Below are 17,222 nucleotides of genomic sequence, written 5' to 3' on the forward strand. Positions count from 1 at the left end.
TTAGTCCCGTACCCTACTTCCTAGGATTGGGAAGGTAAACTAGGGGCTGATTTTGCCCTAACCAATTAAATCATATAAAATCTCTGATCTCAGATATGGGCACGTACTACCACATCTAGATGATGCTCTGGGGTCCTGCCACGCCTCTCCAGCTCCCTGCTTGGCAGGTAAAGTGGCCTAAGGAATCACCGTAGAGCCTGAAGATGAAGGGGCCCACTCGTGTGCACTCAGGAAGTTCCTCCAGCCACCTGACCAGATGTTCTACTCTGCTAGAAACCTTTTTCCCCCTCCTCTCTCTGTGTTCCTCCTCTCCAGACCCACTACCTACCCACCTCCCAATCATATCTACCTATCCTCAACCTATCCTTCATACTGGCAAGGGAGGCCATGTTCTGAGGCTCTTGACCCAAGTCAAGTCTAAAGTGACCATAGGCCATCACTCTGGGGCCTTAGCAAACAAATAGACAAGGAATTCTGCAGTGATGCTATTATAGGGGTCATCAGAGACTAACTACACACACACACCACACCACACCACACAGGCACAGGCCTGACAAGTCCTTAGGGTTTTCCTATGATGGACAAGAGGACAGACAGCCACAGGGCAAGTCCTTGTTCTGAACCAGGGAAGAAAGTGGTGATGGAGCTCTACCATAGGATAATAAAACTTCTGTCATGTAATTTAATCTGGCTGGTCCTAGATGCACAAGCCTCCTTTTATAGATGATAGAGAAAATCCAAGCACCACTCCCTCCCCACCCCCACCAACTCCTACTCAACTCCTTAGCTCTACTTGGGTTCCTGCAGGCACAGTGGTCACAGTGTCCTTGAACTTGGTGCAGGTGTATGCTGTTGGTCTCCAGGCCACCAAAGATCAAAGGAACTGAAATTTCATCTCAAATGCAGACACACAGTCTCTCAATTACAGCAAATAAACTTTCTGTTGCTGTTTTCCAGATTGTAAAGTCTAAAGCTCGAGACTTCGTAAAGCTGACATTTCGTTTGCAGTGGTTAAGATCAGATAATTGTTTCATTCGACAGTGGTGTTAACTGTAGCTTTCCTTCAAATTCTGACTACCAACTGGAAAGGAAGGAGATTTATTTTGCAAAGGTTACAACTATAGTCATGGTGGCTCTCTGGCCCATGAGCCATTTACTGTGGGCCACACAACCCTACAGACACCAGAGACTCTCCTTGCTCCTGTTCACTGAGGATGGCATCAGGCCCTTGGTTGTGGTTAGGAGCAAATCCTGCCAAGACAAAGGGAAAGAGGAAGTTAGGCCAGCAGGATCTACTCGGAGCACTTCACTGTGTGGTGAGGATCTTGAAGTCCAGAGAGACTGAGCAACTTGTTCTAGACCACACAGCAGATCAGCAATGCAACATGGCTAGGATCTAGGCCAATTATCATCATCATCATCATCATCATCATCATCTTACTATGCAGTTCTGTGGGGCTAACTATATTCAAATCTCTATCAAATCTAAGGAAATTGTTTATCTTGCAAAACTGAAGCTCAATGCCTATTTGGTATGGTTTGAATGCACAAGTTAGTTCCAAAATTAATATATTGGAATTTTAACCCTAATATGATAGTCTAAAGAGAGAGGCAGGACCTTTTAGGAAGTGATCCTTCACAGGAGTAAAGTCCCCATGAATGGGATTGGTGACATGTGTGTATGCACACACGTGTGTGCATGTGTGCAAGACCTGGAATTTGAACTCAGGGCCTGGGTACTGCTTCTCAGCTTTTGTATTCAAGGTTAGTACTCTACCATTTGAGCCACAGCTCCAATTCCAGCTTTTTTGGTATTTAATTGGAAATATAGTCATAGAGACTTTCCTGCCCAGACTGGCTTCAAATCCTGATCCTCAGATCTCCACCTCCTGAGTACCTAGGATTATGAGCATGAGCCACTAGGGTTTGGCTGGGATTGGTAACTTTTAAAGGGATGGAGAGACTAGGAGCTGGTGACTCATGCTTGTAATACGAGCTAATCAGAAGGCTGAGATCTAAAGATCATGGTTCAGTTTCAGCCCAGGCAGAGAATGCTATGAGACTCTTATTTCAAACTACCTACCAAAAAGTCAGCCCGGGTAGAGCTGAAGCTCAAGTGGTAGAGCCCCAACCTTGAGCAAAAAAGCCAAAGATAAAGAGCCCAGGGCCTGAGTTCAAGCCTTAGTACACTCTCCCCCCAACACACACACACACACACACACACACACACACACACACACACACTAGACTGGAGGGAACTAACTAGACCCATTAGCTAGTCCCTTTCATCCCTTTTGCTTCATGAGTATACGGCTTTCAAGAAGCCATCTAAGAAGCAGAGACTAGCTCCTCATCAAATACCAATCCTGACAGGCACCTTGCTTGTGACCTTTCCAGTCTTTGGAAGTGGGAGAAACAAACTTCCACTATTTATAAGTTCCCAATCTTGTGGCACTTCTGTGATAGCATCACGAATAGACAACTAACGACTTGCTCTTTCTGATTCTCCCAGACCTTGGCAACCACCAATTGCTTTTCTGTTCCTACATGTTTGACTACTCTATAGACCTTATAAGTAGAGTCATACAGCATCCTCTTATGATTGCTAATATCATTTAATATAATGTCTCCAAGGTTCATCCTCATGGCAGAAGGGGTCAGAACTGCCTTCCTTTTTATTTTAAGGCTAAGTCTGTTGCCCATCACACACTTTCAATTGATTCATTTATTAATGGATATTTAATTTGCTTCTACATGTTGGCTATTATGAATAAAGCCGCAATGGACAGAGGAGTACAACTATGTCTTCAAGGTCCTGCTTCCATGTTTTTCAGATATGTATCAGATTGGGATTGCTGGGTCATAGGGTAAGAGAGATTTTACTCTTTTGAAGAACCTTCATACTATTTTCCATACAGGCTCCAATGCTTTACATCCCCACTGAGTAAGTACCAATGTTCTACTTTCTCCATTGCTTGCTATTAACAGTTGTTATGTTCGACTGTTTGGTTTGTTTCCCCCTCCCCTGTTTTATAGAGGCCATCCAAATGGATGGGAGGTGCTATCTTGCTGTCATTTGAATTTGCATTTCTCTAATGATTAGTGATGCTGAAAATCTTTTCCGAGGCTGCTTGCTATTTGTGTATCTTCTTTGGAGTAAAGCCTGTTCAAGTCCTTTGTTCATTTTTTAATCAGCTTGTTCTTGTTGTTGTTCTTGAGTTTAAGAAGTTCTTTATGTAATCCAGACACTAAACCCTTATCAGATACATGGTTTGAAAATATTTTCTCCCACTCCATAGGTTTTCCAATCAGCTGTTGCCTTTAAACGTTCCTTTACACGTTTGATGTAGTCCCAGGTGTCTGGCTTTGCTCTGTTGCCGGGGCTTTCATCTTGACTCTGGGAAGTCATTTCCTAGATTCAATGTCATGAGGCTTTCTCCTTATATGTTCTTCTTGATGGCTCATAGTTTTAGGTCTTATAGTTCAGGTTTTAAACTATTTTCAGTTAATTTTATATGTAAGTATAAGGTAAGGGTCCTCATTCATCTCTCTGAAGATGGATACCGAGCTTTACCCAGAACCATTTGTTGAATAAACCCTCTCTTTCCATTATTTAGTCTCAGCTCCCCTCCCAAAAGATCATTGAACTATAAAGATGAAGGCTTCAAAGATTCTCTAAGTATTCAATACCCTTTATTGAACCCATTCCTGATTGATATACCTATGCTGGATTCTGTTTCCTTCCCTAATACTCAATTAATGGGCCCAGCATGCTTGCATGTTTTAGCCTCTCTGGTTTAAGAAGGTTCTTGGAAGATAGAAATGCTTATTTTAGCCTTAGAAATTCTCAGGATTCTTAAAGGGCATAGCATAGTCTTGCTGTTCCGAGCTTTTACAAGTTGCTCTACTGACGACAAGTAATGGTTTTTTTAGGGTTTTTTTTTTCCTGAGAAAGTGCAACTTAGGTTTTTAAATGAGAAACACAACACTTAGGAAGGGAAGCAATTTTTAAAAGACATTGGCAGAGTCAAGGAAAGCTTAAAGAAACACTTAACTTTCCAAACAGAAAGTGAGATTGTGTTAACAGGGAGTATGGTGTCAAAACTGGTTGGGGATCGGAAGGCCTTGGGAGGTCCTTGCAGAGCGTGGGGTAATTCCTATTAATGAGCTGAAATGTCTCACAGATTAGTACTTGTGAAAAAGTAAGTTCTGAAGCTGTGTATTTGACCTTACTAGGACCAAAACAGCATTGTGGCTGCTTCCTCAGACCAGAGCACGTGCCTGCAGCCTGGCCAGGGAGATTTAGCTTCCGGCGTAAGTCTCTATTCTTAGGGCTAGATTGTCCTGCAGGTGCCACATCTTCACACGCTCAGGAAGAAATATTCTCCTCAGCATCTATCCTTGATGTGTTCAGTTATAAATGTATCACTGAATTCCTGCACGCATTTAACAATGTTTCCTTTCTTTCTTGACTTATAAATTACAAATCAAATAATGGAAGGGTCAGAGGAGCTTGACTTCTTTCACATAAAAGTCCTGCTGGGTTTGTTTTTTTCATGTTTGTTTTTTTCCCCCATAAAATATTAAATCTAGGGAGGTGCGTGGTCCATGAGATTTCTTACAAAAGATCTGTTTCACAGGTGCCGGAAAAGCGAGTAAAGCAGCTCAACGGGCGTGGCTAATGCCAAGCAGGAACAGGTACCCATGGACATTTGCCTAGCCACCCTGCAGAAGGCTAAAGTTGACCAAAAAGCCTGGTGATGATATGCCTGTTCTGATCCCACCATGCTCCTTCAAAACACATAAAAACACATTCATAGGTGCGTGTGCACACTCACACACACACACACACACACACACACACACAGAGCAACTCTAAAGGGACCTACAGAATAGTCCATCCATTTCTTGGTAGGGAAACTGAGGCTCAGATTGTGCATCAGTATGGAAGGCAAGGACATAAATCTTGTGTCCATATGCTAGAAGGTACAGAATGAACCACAAAGGTGGTTGCTTTGCTTCAAATTCCATCGGCCACTTGCTCTGTTTGTGACTAAGGGCAAGTCGCTTAAGCGCTCTGTGCCTCAGTTTCCCCATCTATGAAATAAATACCAAAAGGGTAACTACACTATGTAGGGTAGTGGGAGTCATGCTTGAGACAAGACATCTAGGAAGCTGGGGTAGTGGGTGTTCAGCAAATGTTGCAAATAGCTCCATCCTGTGGATGGGAGGACAATAAACAAAGTAAAAATTCTGACAATTTAGGCCAGCACTGGAAGGCAGATATACAATGCGGACCACATGTACAATTTTAAATTTTCTAGCAGCCACATTTTAAAAAGGGAACTAGAAATGGGCTAACTATATCAACTACTTTATCTAACATATAACATGTACTCAACACAGAAATTATTAATAAGATGGTCTATTCTTTTCCATAAAAATCCTTTGAAATCCAAAGTATATTTTATACTTCAAGAACTAACCACATGTCAAGAGGTTAGTGGCCTAGCAGCTTTGGTCACCCCACTGTACACTACAATAGGACACCCCTTGAAATGAGCTAAATGAGACTAGAAGAAATGACTGGATCTGCCAGATTGTGAGGCTCTGTTTGATGGACACATCAGAATCATCTAGTCTTCACCAAGTTTGGAGAAACTGTTCTATTGGCACTAAATGACACCTTATTTTCTTTACTACATGGAAGTATAAGAGAACCCATCTTTTCATTAAAGAAGAAAATGCACGACTTCAAAGAGGAAAGAGTGTTCTCTTAGAGGAGGGCTGGACTGGATGGGCAGTCCTGTCAGATGAGAGCATTACCCAACACTGGGCTGACTTGGCCTAAATGGTCCAGCTGCAGATGCTCAATCATTGCTTCCTCTGGGTGGCCTGGGAGTGACTTAAGTCTAAGCAGCAGGAGACTGAAGATTAGAGAGAATGTTGTCTTTGTTGTTCTGTTAACCTCATCTTCTAATGTAGGACTTCAGAGCTCGCTTCTGTAAGGTTTCTGCTTAGCAGAAATTTCTCCAAACAACACGTCTGTATTTAGACTGTCCTTGAGGGCCTTGGTCAACTCCAAAGAAGAAAATTGGTAGAATCAACCCAATCAACTTCAGTGATTAGAAGTAGAATATTCTTGCCATCTACCTTCCCCTCACTCTCCCAAGGAGAAGATGCCACAGAAGTTTACAGACAATTTTAATCTATAAAATGTTAGCAGTGTAGATGAATTAGCCACATGTCTACTTATAGTATTTCATATTGGACTTAATGAAACGTATTAAAATCACATGTCAAGCTGAGCATGGTGCTGCAATGCCAGCACTCAAGAGGCTGAGGCAAAAAGACTGCAAATTCAAGGCCACCTTTTAAGGACTCAGACCTGTCCCAAAATAGTAACAATAACAACATAAATACATTTGATCAAAGGACATATGAATTAAAAACAGACCACTAGTCCAACATATCTTTGGAGCCAGAAATGTCCAGGTTCAAATCTCATCTCCTATGTTTACCACTAACTTTTCAGCAAGTAATATAACATGCTGAGCCTCAATTTCATTTGTAAAAATGAATGTTGTAAGCTGGAGGATCCAGTTCACAGTAAATGAGTTGAAATGGGTAAAGGCCTTGGATCACTGTCCAATCAAGGATACCATGTTAGGTTCGAATGGGATCTTCACCGTCGACTTCCACCACAGCATAGAGCGTTTCATTCAAACTCATCACGTGTGCCACAGAGAGCAGCGTCTGCCATGGTCATAGTGGGAAGACAGAGGCCCATATCCTCTGTAATTCAAAGTACACTGTTGGTCAGCTTTCTGTGACTGAAGCAAATATCCAAGGCAAATCAGCATATGAAGAAAAAGGTTGGTGGTGTGTTAAGAGTTTCAGTCCCCGATCAACTGGCCCCATGGCTTTCAAGCCCGTGGCAGGATAGCACATCATGGTTGGAGCACATGGTGGAGCCAAACTGCTCACCTTACAACCCAGAAGCAAAAGAGGAGAAATAGGAAGAGACTGTGGTCCCTTTGTTCCCTTCAACAGCATGCCTCCTGTGACCTACGACTTCCTACTGGGACCTACCTGTTAAAGGAGCCGCCTCCTCCTAACTACAACACACTGAGGTCACACCTTTCACACATGGCTCTTTGGGGAAAAACTTAAAGTCAGAACTATAACATAAACCACTTGGAATCCTGTCTTAATGTCACAGGAGACTCGATGGCAAGGCAAACAAAGAAAACTGAGCATCAAGGCCAACATCTATGTGCATATTAGAACATCTAGTGATCATCACAGGATTGTCTTCTTCTTTGCTTTTTTTTCTGGTAGTATTGGGGTTCAAACTCCGGGCCTGAGCTTGCTAGGCTGTTACTCAACCACTTGAGCCATGCCCCATGCTCCTCATGGCATTAGTTGGTATTATGGATAGGTTCTTACATTTGTCTCCTACTTATATTGCCAGGTTAGTTGGCATGGCCACCACACCCAATTTGTTAGCTGATGTGGAGTCATGCAAACATTTTGCCCAGGCTAGCCTTGAACTATATAATTATATAATCCCCTTGGTCTTTGCCACATGAGTAGCCAGGATCATAGGCATGATTCATGATGCCCTGTCTCATTCATTTATTATTTTTGCTTTTAGAAACAATATACATGCATATATCTATAATATTTTTTGCTGGTCCTGGGGCTTGAACTCTGGGACTGGGCACTGTCCCTAAGCTTCTTTTGCTCAAGGTTTAGCACTCTATCATTTTGAACCACAGCTCCACTTCCAGCTTTTTTGAGTAGTTTATTAGAGATAAGAGTCTCACAGACTTTCCTTCCTGTGCTGGCTTTACACCACAATCCTGAGATCTCTACCTCCTGAGTAGCTAAGATTATAGGTGTGAGCCACTGGCACCAACTTGAAACAATATTTAGGTCACTTATTTATAGAAACAACCATACTTAGCTATACCTTCCAAATAATTACTAGACCTGTGTTCAATTTCCTGGCTGTTTTTTTTCTCTCTACCAATATTGAGATCCCTGTAAACATCCCAAACTAGCATTGATTGGGGTCAGCACAGGCTAATGCAGTTTTCACAATTAATTTCACAGTTCTAGGTAAGTAATACAAGATGCCGTGTAAGTACTTTTCTAAGAGGTGATGGAGACAAAGATATGGCTTTTTATTGGTACACGGGGAGGCATTTTGCCTTTTTTCTTTCCCCATTTGCATTTCCTAGGGGTTGATGAAATAAACCATGATACATCCGGCTGGTAGAATACCACACCACCTGGGAAGTTGGAAAGAGGATCCAAATGCACTTGGTATGAGGAGATGGAAGGCATAACATCCGGGAATTCCAACCCTATCCACAATTTGCCTTCTTAGGAAGTACAGGCTGGGTCCAGACTTCTAGAGGCAAATCCTGGCTCATTCGTATACCGGTAACGACTTGTGGAAAGTCCTTAGTGAACTTTTCTGTGACTGCCTTTCCTTGCCTGTAGAATGCAGAAAATATTTACACCAGAAGGCCACTGTGAGAACTAATAAGTTAATGTATGTAAAGTGCCTGGGAGAGTACCTGCCTCAAAATAAACACACGATAAATAGATAGTAAACACATAATAGGGGTTGGGGATTTAGCTCAGTGGAAGAGTACTTGCTTGGCAAGTGCAAGGCCTCTGCTCTGTAAATTAATTAATTCTGAATAAGTACCACTTCTCCATTATTACAGAGACATGTTGTCTTCTCTTCCCCTCTTTATTCTCTCCCATCTCTCTGTCTCTGTCTCTCTGTCTCTCTGCCTGTCTCTGTCTCTCTCTCTCTCTCTCTTTAATACACACCAATCTATTAGCAGTTGTATTTGGGCAAACAGTTGAAGGTGAGGAATATAAATGTACAAGCTCAGCATTTTGGAAGAATTAATATGCAATATTTTATTATCAAAGAGGAAAGAAAAAAAACTGTACCGGAGGCTAATTGGGAGTAAATGAACCTATAGCTTTAAGCCAATCAGAAGTAATGAGCAATTATGGACACCAAAAGGCCCAGATATTCAGATCATGTTCATGTATGCATTCCATTAAAGAAACAGTAGCTGGATTGGCTTGCATCACATTTTTCTGAAGGAGCCTGCTACTCCACACATGTGCAAATTAGCCCCTAGGACCCTGGGATCAGTCTAGATCAGAAAAGCTCCTCCTGAGCACAGCCGCATCTGGCAGAGAGGAGACACTCACAGTAGGAAAGCTCAAGTACCCCAGGCATCATAAAAATGCCAAAGAGAAGCCTTTTTCCTAACACTAAGAAACCATCAATAATGGTCACATGCTGACCACCCTCCATGTGTCCCCTCAGGACACAGGGAATTCACCGCCTGGCCCCCAGTAGCTACTCCTACTGTGGAGCAGAAACAACAGATGATAACAAACAGCAATGAAAGCAGAGGATAGAGGGATATGTGGGAGAGTCCAGGAAGGCTTGCTTAAGGGAGGTGGCCCCCAAGCAGGGCTTTGATTCAGAAGGGAAGGGGACAGAAGAAAACTGTGCCCTGCTCTGTTCTAAAAGGATCAGCAAGTACAGTAAAGGCAATCTGCAGAGTTGGGGCGGAAACAAGAGAAATCCATCAGGACCCTCAAAACCAGGAATGATCTAGAAGAATATTGGGATGCTGATTATGAAGGGGAAGCTGGAGGTTTGTTCTAAGTCACCAAGAAACAGAAGCCCAATAAAGTCTTTTAGTACAGATCCTGAGCCAGGTAACAACACTGCCATAAGACACCCTAATTCAATCAGCTTTTGGTCACTGCCAGAGTCTTCCTACATGAAAAGTCTGGAGCAGAAAGGTACAGCTGGCTAGATCCAGGTCAACGGTACAGCCACAACCCACACTGCCAGGAAATGGTGACTAGCTGGCACCTTGGCCTTCTTAGGGCCTTCAAATTCCAGTAAGATTTATCACAATGAGAATCTCCAAATTCAGTCATCAGGATTGGAGGCTGGACTCCCCAAACACAATACAGAGAGGAAAGGCCAGTAGAGCAGGCTGGGGTGGTATCATGAGAAAGTTCAGTAATGAACAACAGCAGTTCATTTAACGAACATTGACAGCTACCTACTGAAGTCTTGGCACTGTGGTTTACAGACAGAAATAAAACATCCTTGCCCAGGTGGTTACCAAAGCCAGCTTAGTACACAAACAGTAAATAGACTTGCTCATCCAGTCAGTACTGGAGACCCCATAATTCCATTTCCCAGCTGATGTTCACTTTGATTGGTCCGTGCCTGGACCTTGCTAGTTGCTGGTATTTCAGACAAAATTCCTTCCCACTAGAAAATCTCCGTCTAGTATCTAAGCCAAGAGTTGTAACAGAGAAAGACTCTGGGGACTCCCTCGCTACTGACTTGGAGTTTTATGCTTCTGAATTCAGAAAGCATTTTCTCAACATGTGCATGGTTTTCTTCCTCCAGATCTCACAACACACAACCGTTCTGCTGTGGGCTATGTAAGGGAATAGAGAACTATACACAAATGAGAGCAATTTTGGTTACAGGAATGCTAATGAGGAGGAACTCCTGGCAACTAGAATATTCAACTAGACAGGGTGGGTAAACTGTGGAACAGTTGTTAGAATGGAAAAGCCGAAAGCTTTCTGAGAACATGAGTTTGAAAAATATCTAATGACTTAGGGAAAATGCTAATATGTATATGCACATATATAGTATCAAATAGAAAAAAAACAGATATTTACGTGAATTTTGTACGCATGCATGACTTTCACTTGGTTCTTTGTAGCCCTCTATTGTGTATATTCCTTTTGATGAATATGTACTGTTTTGCAGTCATACATCATGACTACAAATAGAAATCATTTTAAAAGACACTCAGTTAATGACAGCGTCAAGTGCACAGCACAAATTTTACTGAGATGCAAGCCTGACTTGACATAGGAAACTCACTTCTTTGGGAGTCAGTTTTCAAGGCAACAATAACTTGAATTCATAGGCACATTCGATGAAGTATTCTATGGGAAATGTCTGATCCTATTCTTGGTTAGAATAGACAGACCATGAATGTCCACTTCTGGAGAAGAAAATATGGATTCTAATACTTCTGGTCCCCTTGTGTGGGTTTCTCCATGTGAAAAGGTGCCAGGACAAGAGCAGGGTCAAAGGGCCTTTGTAGGCTGGACTGGGGCTTAGTTTTCTAGGGTGCTGAAACAAACTGTTGCAAACTGGAGCCTAAAGACAATAGAAACTTATTCTTCCCCAAGTCTAGAGGCCAGAAATCAAGAGGCAAAGTGTTGGCAGGTGTATGTTCCCTCTACAGGCTCCAAGGAAGAACCCTTCCATCCAGGTCTGGTTTCTACTGACTTCCAGCCTTTCTGTACCTTCCATTGTTCAGGGGTCATCACTCTAGTCTCTGCCTCCATAGTCACCTGGCCGGTCTCTCTGTGCCTCTGTATATTGCCTCTTTACCAGTCATATTAGACCAGGTCTCAGTATGACCAGTAGGTCCTCATCTTAGAAATCTAGAAGGATTCCGTTTATAAATAGGTCATATTCCCAGATGAGAGATCCAACTTGCCTTTTGAGAAGATGTAATTCCATCTATGCCAGACACCAGCATCCTATAAGCACCAGCAGTTAGAGCAAGGCCAGGGCCTAGATGGCATGAAGGGAAGCCCAGAGTCCCCCTGGGGACAGGACCTGTTCCCATGGCCAGCTGGTATGCTGAAGCGGTCCCAAGGCTGGGTGTGGCTCTGCCCATATTCTCCCAGGATTTTCTCCAGTCCCTTCCATCCTGACCAAATCAGGTGACCATGAGGCTTGTACTTCCCTAGAAATGTGTCCAGGATAGAGAGATGAGGGAGTCTTCTGGAGGTCAAAGCTTTCCTCTTCCTTCTTTAAACTTACTATAGAGTCTACACTGTGTCTACAAAAAGAAGAGTCAGGCTCACAGGACTATTCCTTAGGCTAACTCAAAAATAAAGTAAAACAAAAAGAAGGCAAGAGAAGGAGGACACAGAAAAGGTTCTGCTGGCTCCATCCTGCCTGGGGGGCAGAACCTGAGGCTGAGCGGGCCCCAGGAAGGATGCAGGGGGTACTTAAACAAGCTGGACCTGGACAAAGACTTCTAGCTTGGAAAGAAGCAACAGAATCACACAAAGATACACAGGATATACAACAGTGGGCACTTCCTGAAGAACGTTACAATGCCAGCTGACATTCCAAGATAGTCACAGAACAAGCTCTCAGGAAAGGGATGCCCCCATAAGGACGAACATTTAACATCTCAGCTCCTTGGGGGTTCAAGAGGAGGGTCAAGTTTATGTAAGGAAGAAATATACATGCAACATTTCTTGTACATCCAGAGCCACAGACTGAGATTCAACGTTACTTCATTCCCATCATATCAATTAATATCCTACAGCATTAGAAGACACCCTCCACCCCTGCTGCAAGCCCTGTGACCTCTGGCTTTAGCTCTTTTAAAAGGACAATCAAGAAACATGTATTTCCCATCAGCCCTCAGGCTCTGCCACTGGACTCAGGGCTGTACCTCAGGACTGCTATGTCAAGGTTGAAAAGGTTAGGGAGGGTCTCATAGTAGCTACAGTTAGTTCTAGGGATAACTAGGAATCCTAGAGAGAGGGTTGGCAGGTGCCAAACCTCGCTTGCCTTTCAAAGGCCCAAGACTGATCACCTACTAGGTGATCCATATTTACAAGGCATCCTTGGATACCTATGAGCTTGAGGGAGGAGCAAAATCCAAAGGGGGACTGACTTAGTCTCACCGTCCCAGATACTGCAAAAAACCAGAAAGGAATTTAAGAAACCAGCGAGAAGTGTGCACCTTTCATTCATATTCACACCTACCTCCTCCCTGAGCTTTCACAGTGGCCCCCAAGTTAAAGACAAGGAAACTGAGACAAAGGGTTGACACTCCAGGATCACTGGCCAATGGCATAAAATTAGAAATTAGCTGAGCTGTAAGTATGTGTCACAATTTGATTAAGACATGTTCTCCCAAGGCTCACTGCTGAAGGCTTGGTCGCCATGCAGTGCTCAGAGACCGGGCTTTGCAGAAGAGACTGTGTCACGAGGGCTCGGATCTTATGGATGGATTCTTCTGTTGCTGGATTCATCACAGAGTGGACTGTTGGAAGAGGATGGAAACAGGATGGTGGTATCTGATGAGGGGAAAATTTCTCAGTTATCCAAGGACTCTTGAAGGGTATCTCATCCCAACCACTTCCTCTCCCTGTCTTTCTGCTTCCCAGCTGCCATTCAGTGAGCACAATGCAGCTATGACAAGGGCTTTGAAGGAAAAAGACAGGATGTTACACTGGAACCATTAGGGAGACCTTCCTTAGACCAGCAGATGGGGAAAGATCTCTGCAGGAAGTCATTTGTACTTAAAACTGGAGAAATCAGTGATGAAATCCTTCTGGTGGGAAGAGACAGCATGTGCAATGGCCCTGTGCCACAAAAGAATCTGACACATGAGGTGAGTCCCCAACAGCCAGGGTGTCTGAAGCCTTTGGGGAGAGAAGAAAAAGGACTCAAAGACGGTAACAGATTGGGCTTTGGTAGGAAGGTCAGAGTTTACCTATGTGTCACTGAAGGAATTCAATAACCAAATCATGATTGATGTCTCCAGACTGAGTTACAACCCAGACTGAGCCCATTACACAAAGGAGCTGGAGAGAACAGGCCACATTTGAGCAAACAGACTCAAGCTACCTTTCGGGAAAGATGGAAACTGCTGGATTTGCAGCAGGAAAAGCAAGACTGTAGCCTTTGCTTGTGAAGAACAAACAGTTTTGCCTAATCCAAATTCGTTTTCATGCTTCTCTGGCTGAGCAGCGCGCAGAGCCGCTGGATTCCACAGTCACATCATGACAGAACAATTTCAGTGATTATTATCAAACGCCTCTATTTAGAACGGCTCAGAAGATTGTATTAGCACAATCCAATATTTATGAAATGATGCTCTGCTGTAATGAGGGGCTGAACAAATTAAGACTAGAAGCAAGTGCTGGGTCTTGAGGGACAGTAGAATAGGAGGAAAGTAGTGATCTTGCTCGGGTAGCTGGAACCTTGGTTTTCTGATCTGTAAGATGAGAAGGATACTAGCCAAGGCAAAAACAGGTGATCAGTTAGTAGAGAGCCTAAAGTCCAACCTAATCATGCTTATTATTGGTTCCTCCATGACTAGACTATTTGCCATCCATCCAGCCATCCAACTAACCAATGTTTTGTTCACACTCTGCAGGGCACACTGATTTACTCACTGAAGAGAGAACTGTCAGTAAGCCTGGCCTCATCTCTGGTCACATGCGACAACTTTTCATCTTGGACCAAACAACACCAGCTGTGATGGGTGTCAATGAGGATCGTGCAGACTCAAGGTGTGCTCAGGAATTATAGCAGCACCATGAAGGGATGGATTTGAAAATGGGGGATGAGACCAGAGAGAAAGAGACAAAAAAAATGGACCCTGGGTTTCCAAATCATGAGAGGACAGACATGGAGGTTGTCCATGTCAGGTTAATAATGGGAACTTGCAGCCATAGATGATTCTGTTCAGTTAAAGTAAGCCTTTATGCCAAATCTGACATGCTCAGTTCTGTATCACAGCACAACTTTTATTAGAGCTAAGGAGTTTTGTTGTTGTTGTTGCTGCTGCTGCTGTTTGTTTTATCAGCACTCAGGAGAAATTGACACAATGCGGGTGCAGAGATAGCCGGTGGCCTTCTGGTATGAACAAGGAGGCCACTTTCCTACCTGGATACCTCTGAGCATCTTCTTGTCCTCCACTTTAGTAACATCCAGAAAACCCCTTCCCTGGAGGTGGCTACTGAAACATGGCAGCCAGGCAGTAGCTGGTTAGGTCTAAATGTGGAAGATGAGTATTGGAGGCCGTCCGTATGCAGGTCAGAGGTTAGTGAGGCCACCCATGGAACGAAGGTAGAACAGGCCCAAAGAATTCCAGTGTTGAAGTTTGGAGCACACTGACAGAGCAGGAAGGGGAGAGCTTCACTGGGGGATGGAGGAAAAACCAAGACAGTGTATGTTCTAGATAAAGCCTCGGTTGAGGAGGTCCTAATCAAGTTGAGTGGCCCCCATATCCAATCAGTCATCTTTCCAGGTATGCCGGGAGGTGATCTTAACTTTCCCAGAGCTGCTGGCTTTCATCGCCAGGTGAACCCTACTAATGGTGTTCTCCTTGAGTATTCAGCCTACCTCCCCCTAAAATATAGCCGAGGTCACATGCAAGTATCTATCCAGAATTTCCACGTGGCAGTTGAGATGTAGCAGTACTGAGTAGGAACTGGACTGCAGCACTCTGCAAGAAAGGGGTAACCTCAAATCCCCTCAAAGCTCTTTGATTCCCTCAGACCCTAATATCATCAGCCTCCCAAACAAGTAGCCAGGGATTAGAATCTCACCATTAAAACTAATCCTAACTGTGAGTTGGTAGCTCATACCTATCATCCTTGTTATACCTGTAAGGTCCGCTCCTGGATGGCTAGCAGACTCCACCCTCCTCGCAGCAAAGTCTCCACCCAGTACCTGCGTTACCTAGGCAACTGGGACACCTGGAAGAGGTCACATCTGCATCCGCTGAGGTCACATCCGAATTTGATGTGGCCACACCTTTCCCCGCCCATACCCTAGATAAGGCCTAGCCCAGGCCCAGACGTTCTCTGGCTCTTCTTTTCTGCTCTCACTCTCTCTCTTGCTCTTGCTCTTCTTTTCTGCTCTCACTCACCCTCTTGCTCTTGCTGCTCTTTTCTTGCTCTCTCTGTTCTATTCTAGCTCTCTCTCTGTGTTCTTTTCTTGCTCTCTCTCTTTCCCAGCCACGTGGACTGCAAACTTTGCCTGGTCCCAGCAGGTCTACCCCTTACCTGAATACCACGTGAGTGCTACTGTTCTTACCCCTCTCTCTGCTCTTTTCTGGCTCTTTTCTCTCTCTTCCCTCTCTTCCCAGCTCTCTCTCATTCCCAGGCCTTCCCCAGCCACATGGAGTGCCAACCTGGTCTCAGCAGGTCTACTAAATAAACCTACCCCTTACCTGAATACCACGTGCGTGCTGGTGCAGTTCTTAATCGGCCACCTCTTTTTAAAAACCTAACAATACCCAGGAGACTGAGATCTGAGGATCTGTAGTTCAAAACCTCCCTTACCCCTTGGAAAAGAAAGCCTGTGAGACTCTTATCACCAATTAACAACCAGTAAACCAGGAGTGGAGATGTGGCTCAAAGTGATAAAGTACTAGCCTTGAGCCAAAGATCATAGAGACAGAGCCCAGGCCCTGAGTTCAAGCCTACCACTAACCAAAACTAACAAAAGTAATCCTAAAGATGCCTGGATCCATGTGACCTCTGCCCATCACTATATCCCAAAGAATTCATCCCTGCCTTGTTTGAACAAGGATGGGTAATCCATATCAACATTTATCTCTTGTGCTCCCAGACAACTTGATCCTTAAGTGAACCTTCCCTCCATGAGTCACTGTCCAAGTTAGCCATCTCCATCACAGCCCCAGACATGATAGATTACATACCTGTAGGCACGGCTGGGTCCAGCATCGGCTTCTCCCAGGTGTTAATCTGCTCCCAGGTGAACCCATTGGTCCCCAGGGCCACGCTGTAACCACAGTTGCTGTAGTGTTCATCAAAGGAGCAGCCTCCTGAAGACAAAAGAAAGATGGGTAAGTACCGTCCGTGTCTGAGGCTTGGGTTTGTCACCTCTTTGTTATCAGCACTTCATTTACAACTTGAAATTTTAAACTCCAGAGACTTTTGTGTTGTTGTTTTTTTTAAATAGGCAAGCAAATTGGATTTTTTTAATATTTACTTTGGTGCTCTCACAAAAGGAACTAGCATCTGCAGACTCCTGTATTTAAAAAAGTTAATAAGGCTGGTTACACATTGATTTCAATCTTTCCTTCCTGAGAGAGCAAATAGCCATGCCTCATTCTAAAGTAGGAAAAAATGAATGCTTGGGCATACCTCTGTAATTGCTTCCTGCAACAGAGAAGCAGCGGAAAGACCAGTAGCCTCAGAGCCCAGCAAAACAAGACCCACACCTCAGCCTTGCAAATTTGTGTGAGCCTGGGCCACATGTTTAACCCCTACACATCTCAGTTTCCCCACTTATAATATGGAGGGCAGCTTCCGCATGAAGTCCATATTAAACATCCATA

General features: G+C 43.9%; 1 protein-coding gene across 2 annotated transcripts in view; it reads right to left on the minus strand.

Moving 5' to 3' along the window:
- Ptprt (protein tyrosine phosphatase, receptor type, T) overlaps positions 1–16,703 on the minus strand; it is a 718,198-nt gene extending 701,495 nt beyond the window's left edge. For both annotated transcript variants that reach the window (XM_013010741.1, XM_013010740.1), the window contains exon 1: positions 16,581–16,703. In XM_013010741.1, the coding sequence (XP_012866195.1) occupies positions 16,581–16,605 (25 nt within the window). In that variant the 5' untranslated portion in view covers positions 16,606–16,703. The remainder of the gene's footprint in view (positions 1–16,580) is intronic.
- Positions 16,704–17,222: the final 519 nt, after the last annotated feature.

Source organism: Dipodomys ordii, unplaced genomic scaffold (genome assembly GCF_000151885.1).
Source record: "Dipodomys ordii isolate 6190 unplaced genomic scaffold, Dord_2.0 Scaffold13, whole genome shotgun sequence".
In the NCBI taxonomy this organism is placed as follows: Eukaryota; Metazoa; Chordata; class Mammalia; order Rodentia; family Heteromyidae; genus Dipodomys; species Dipodomys ordii.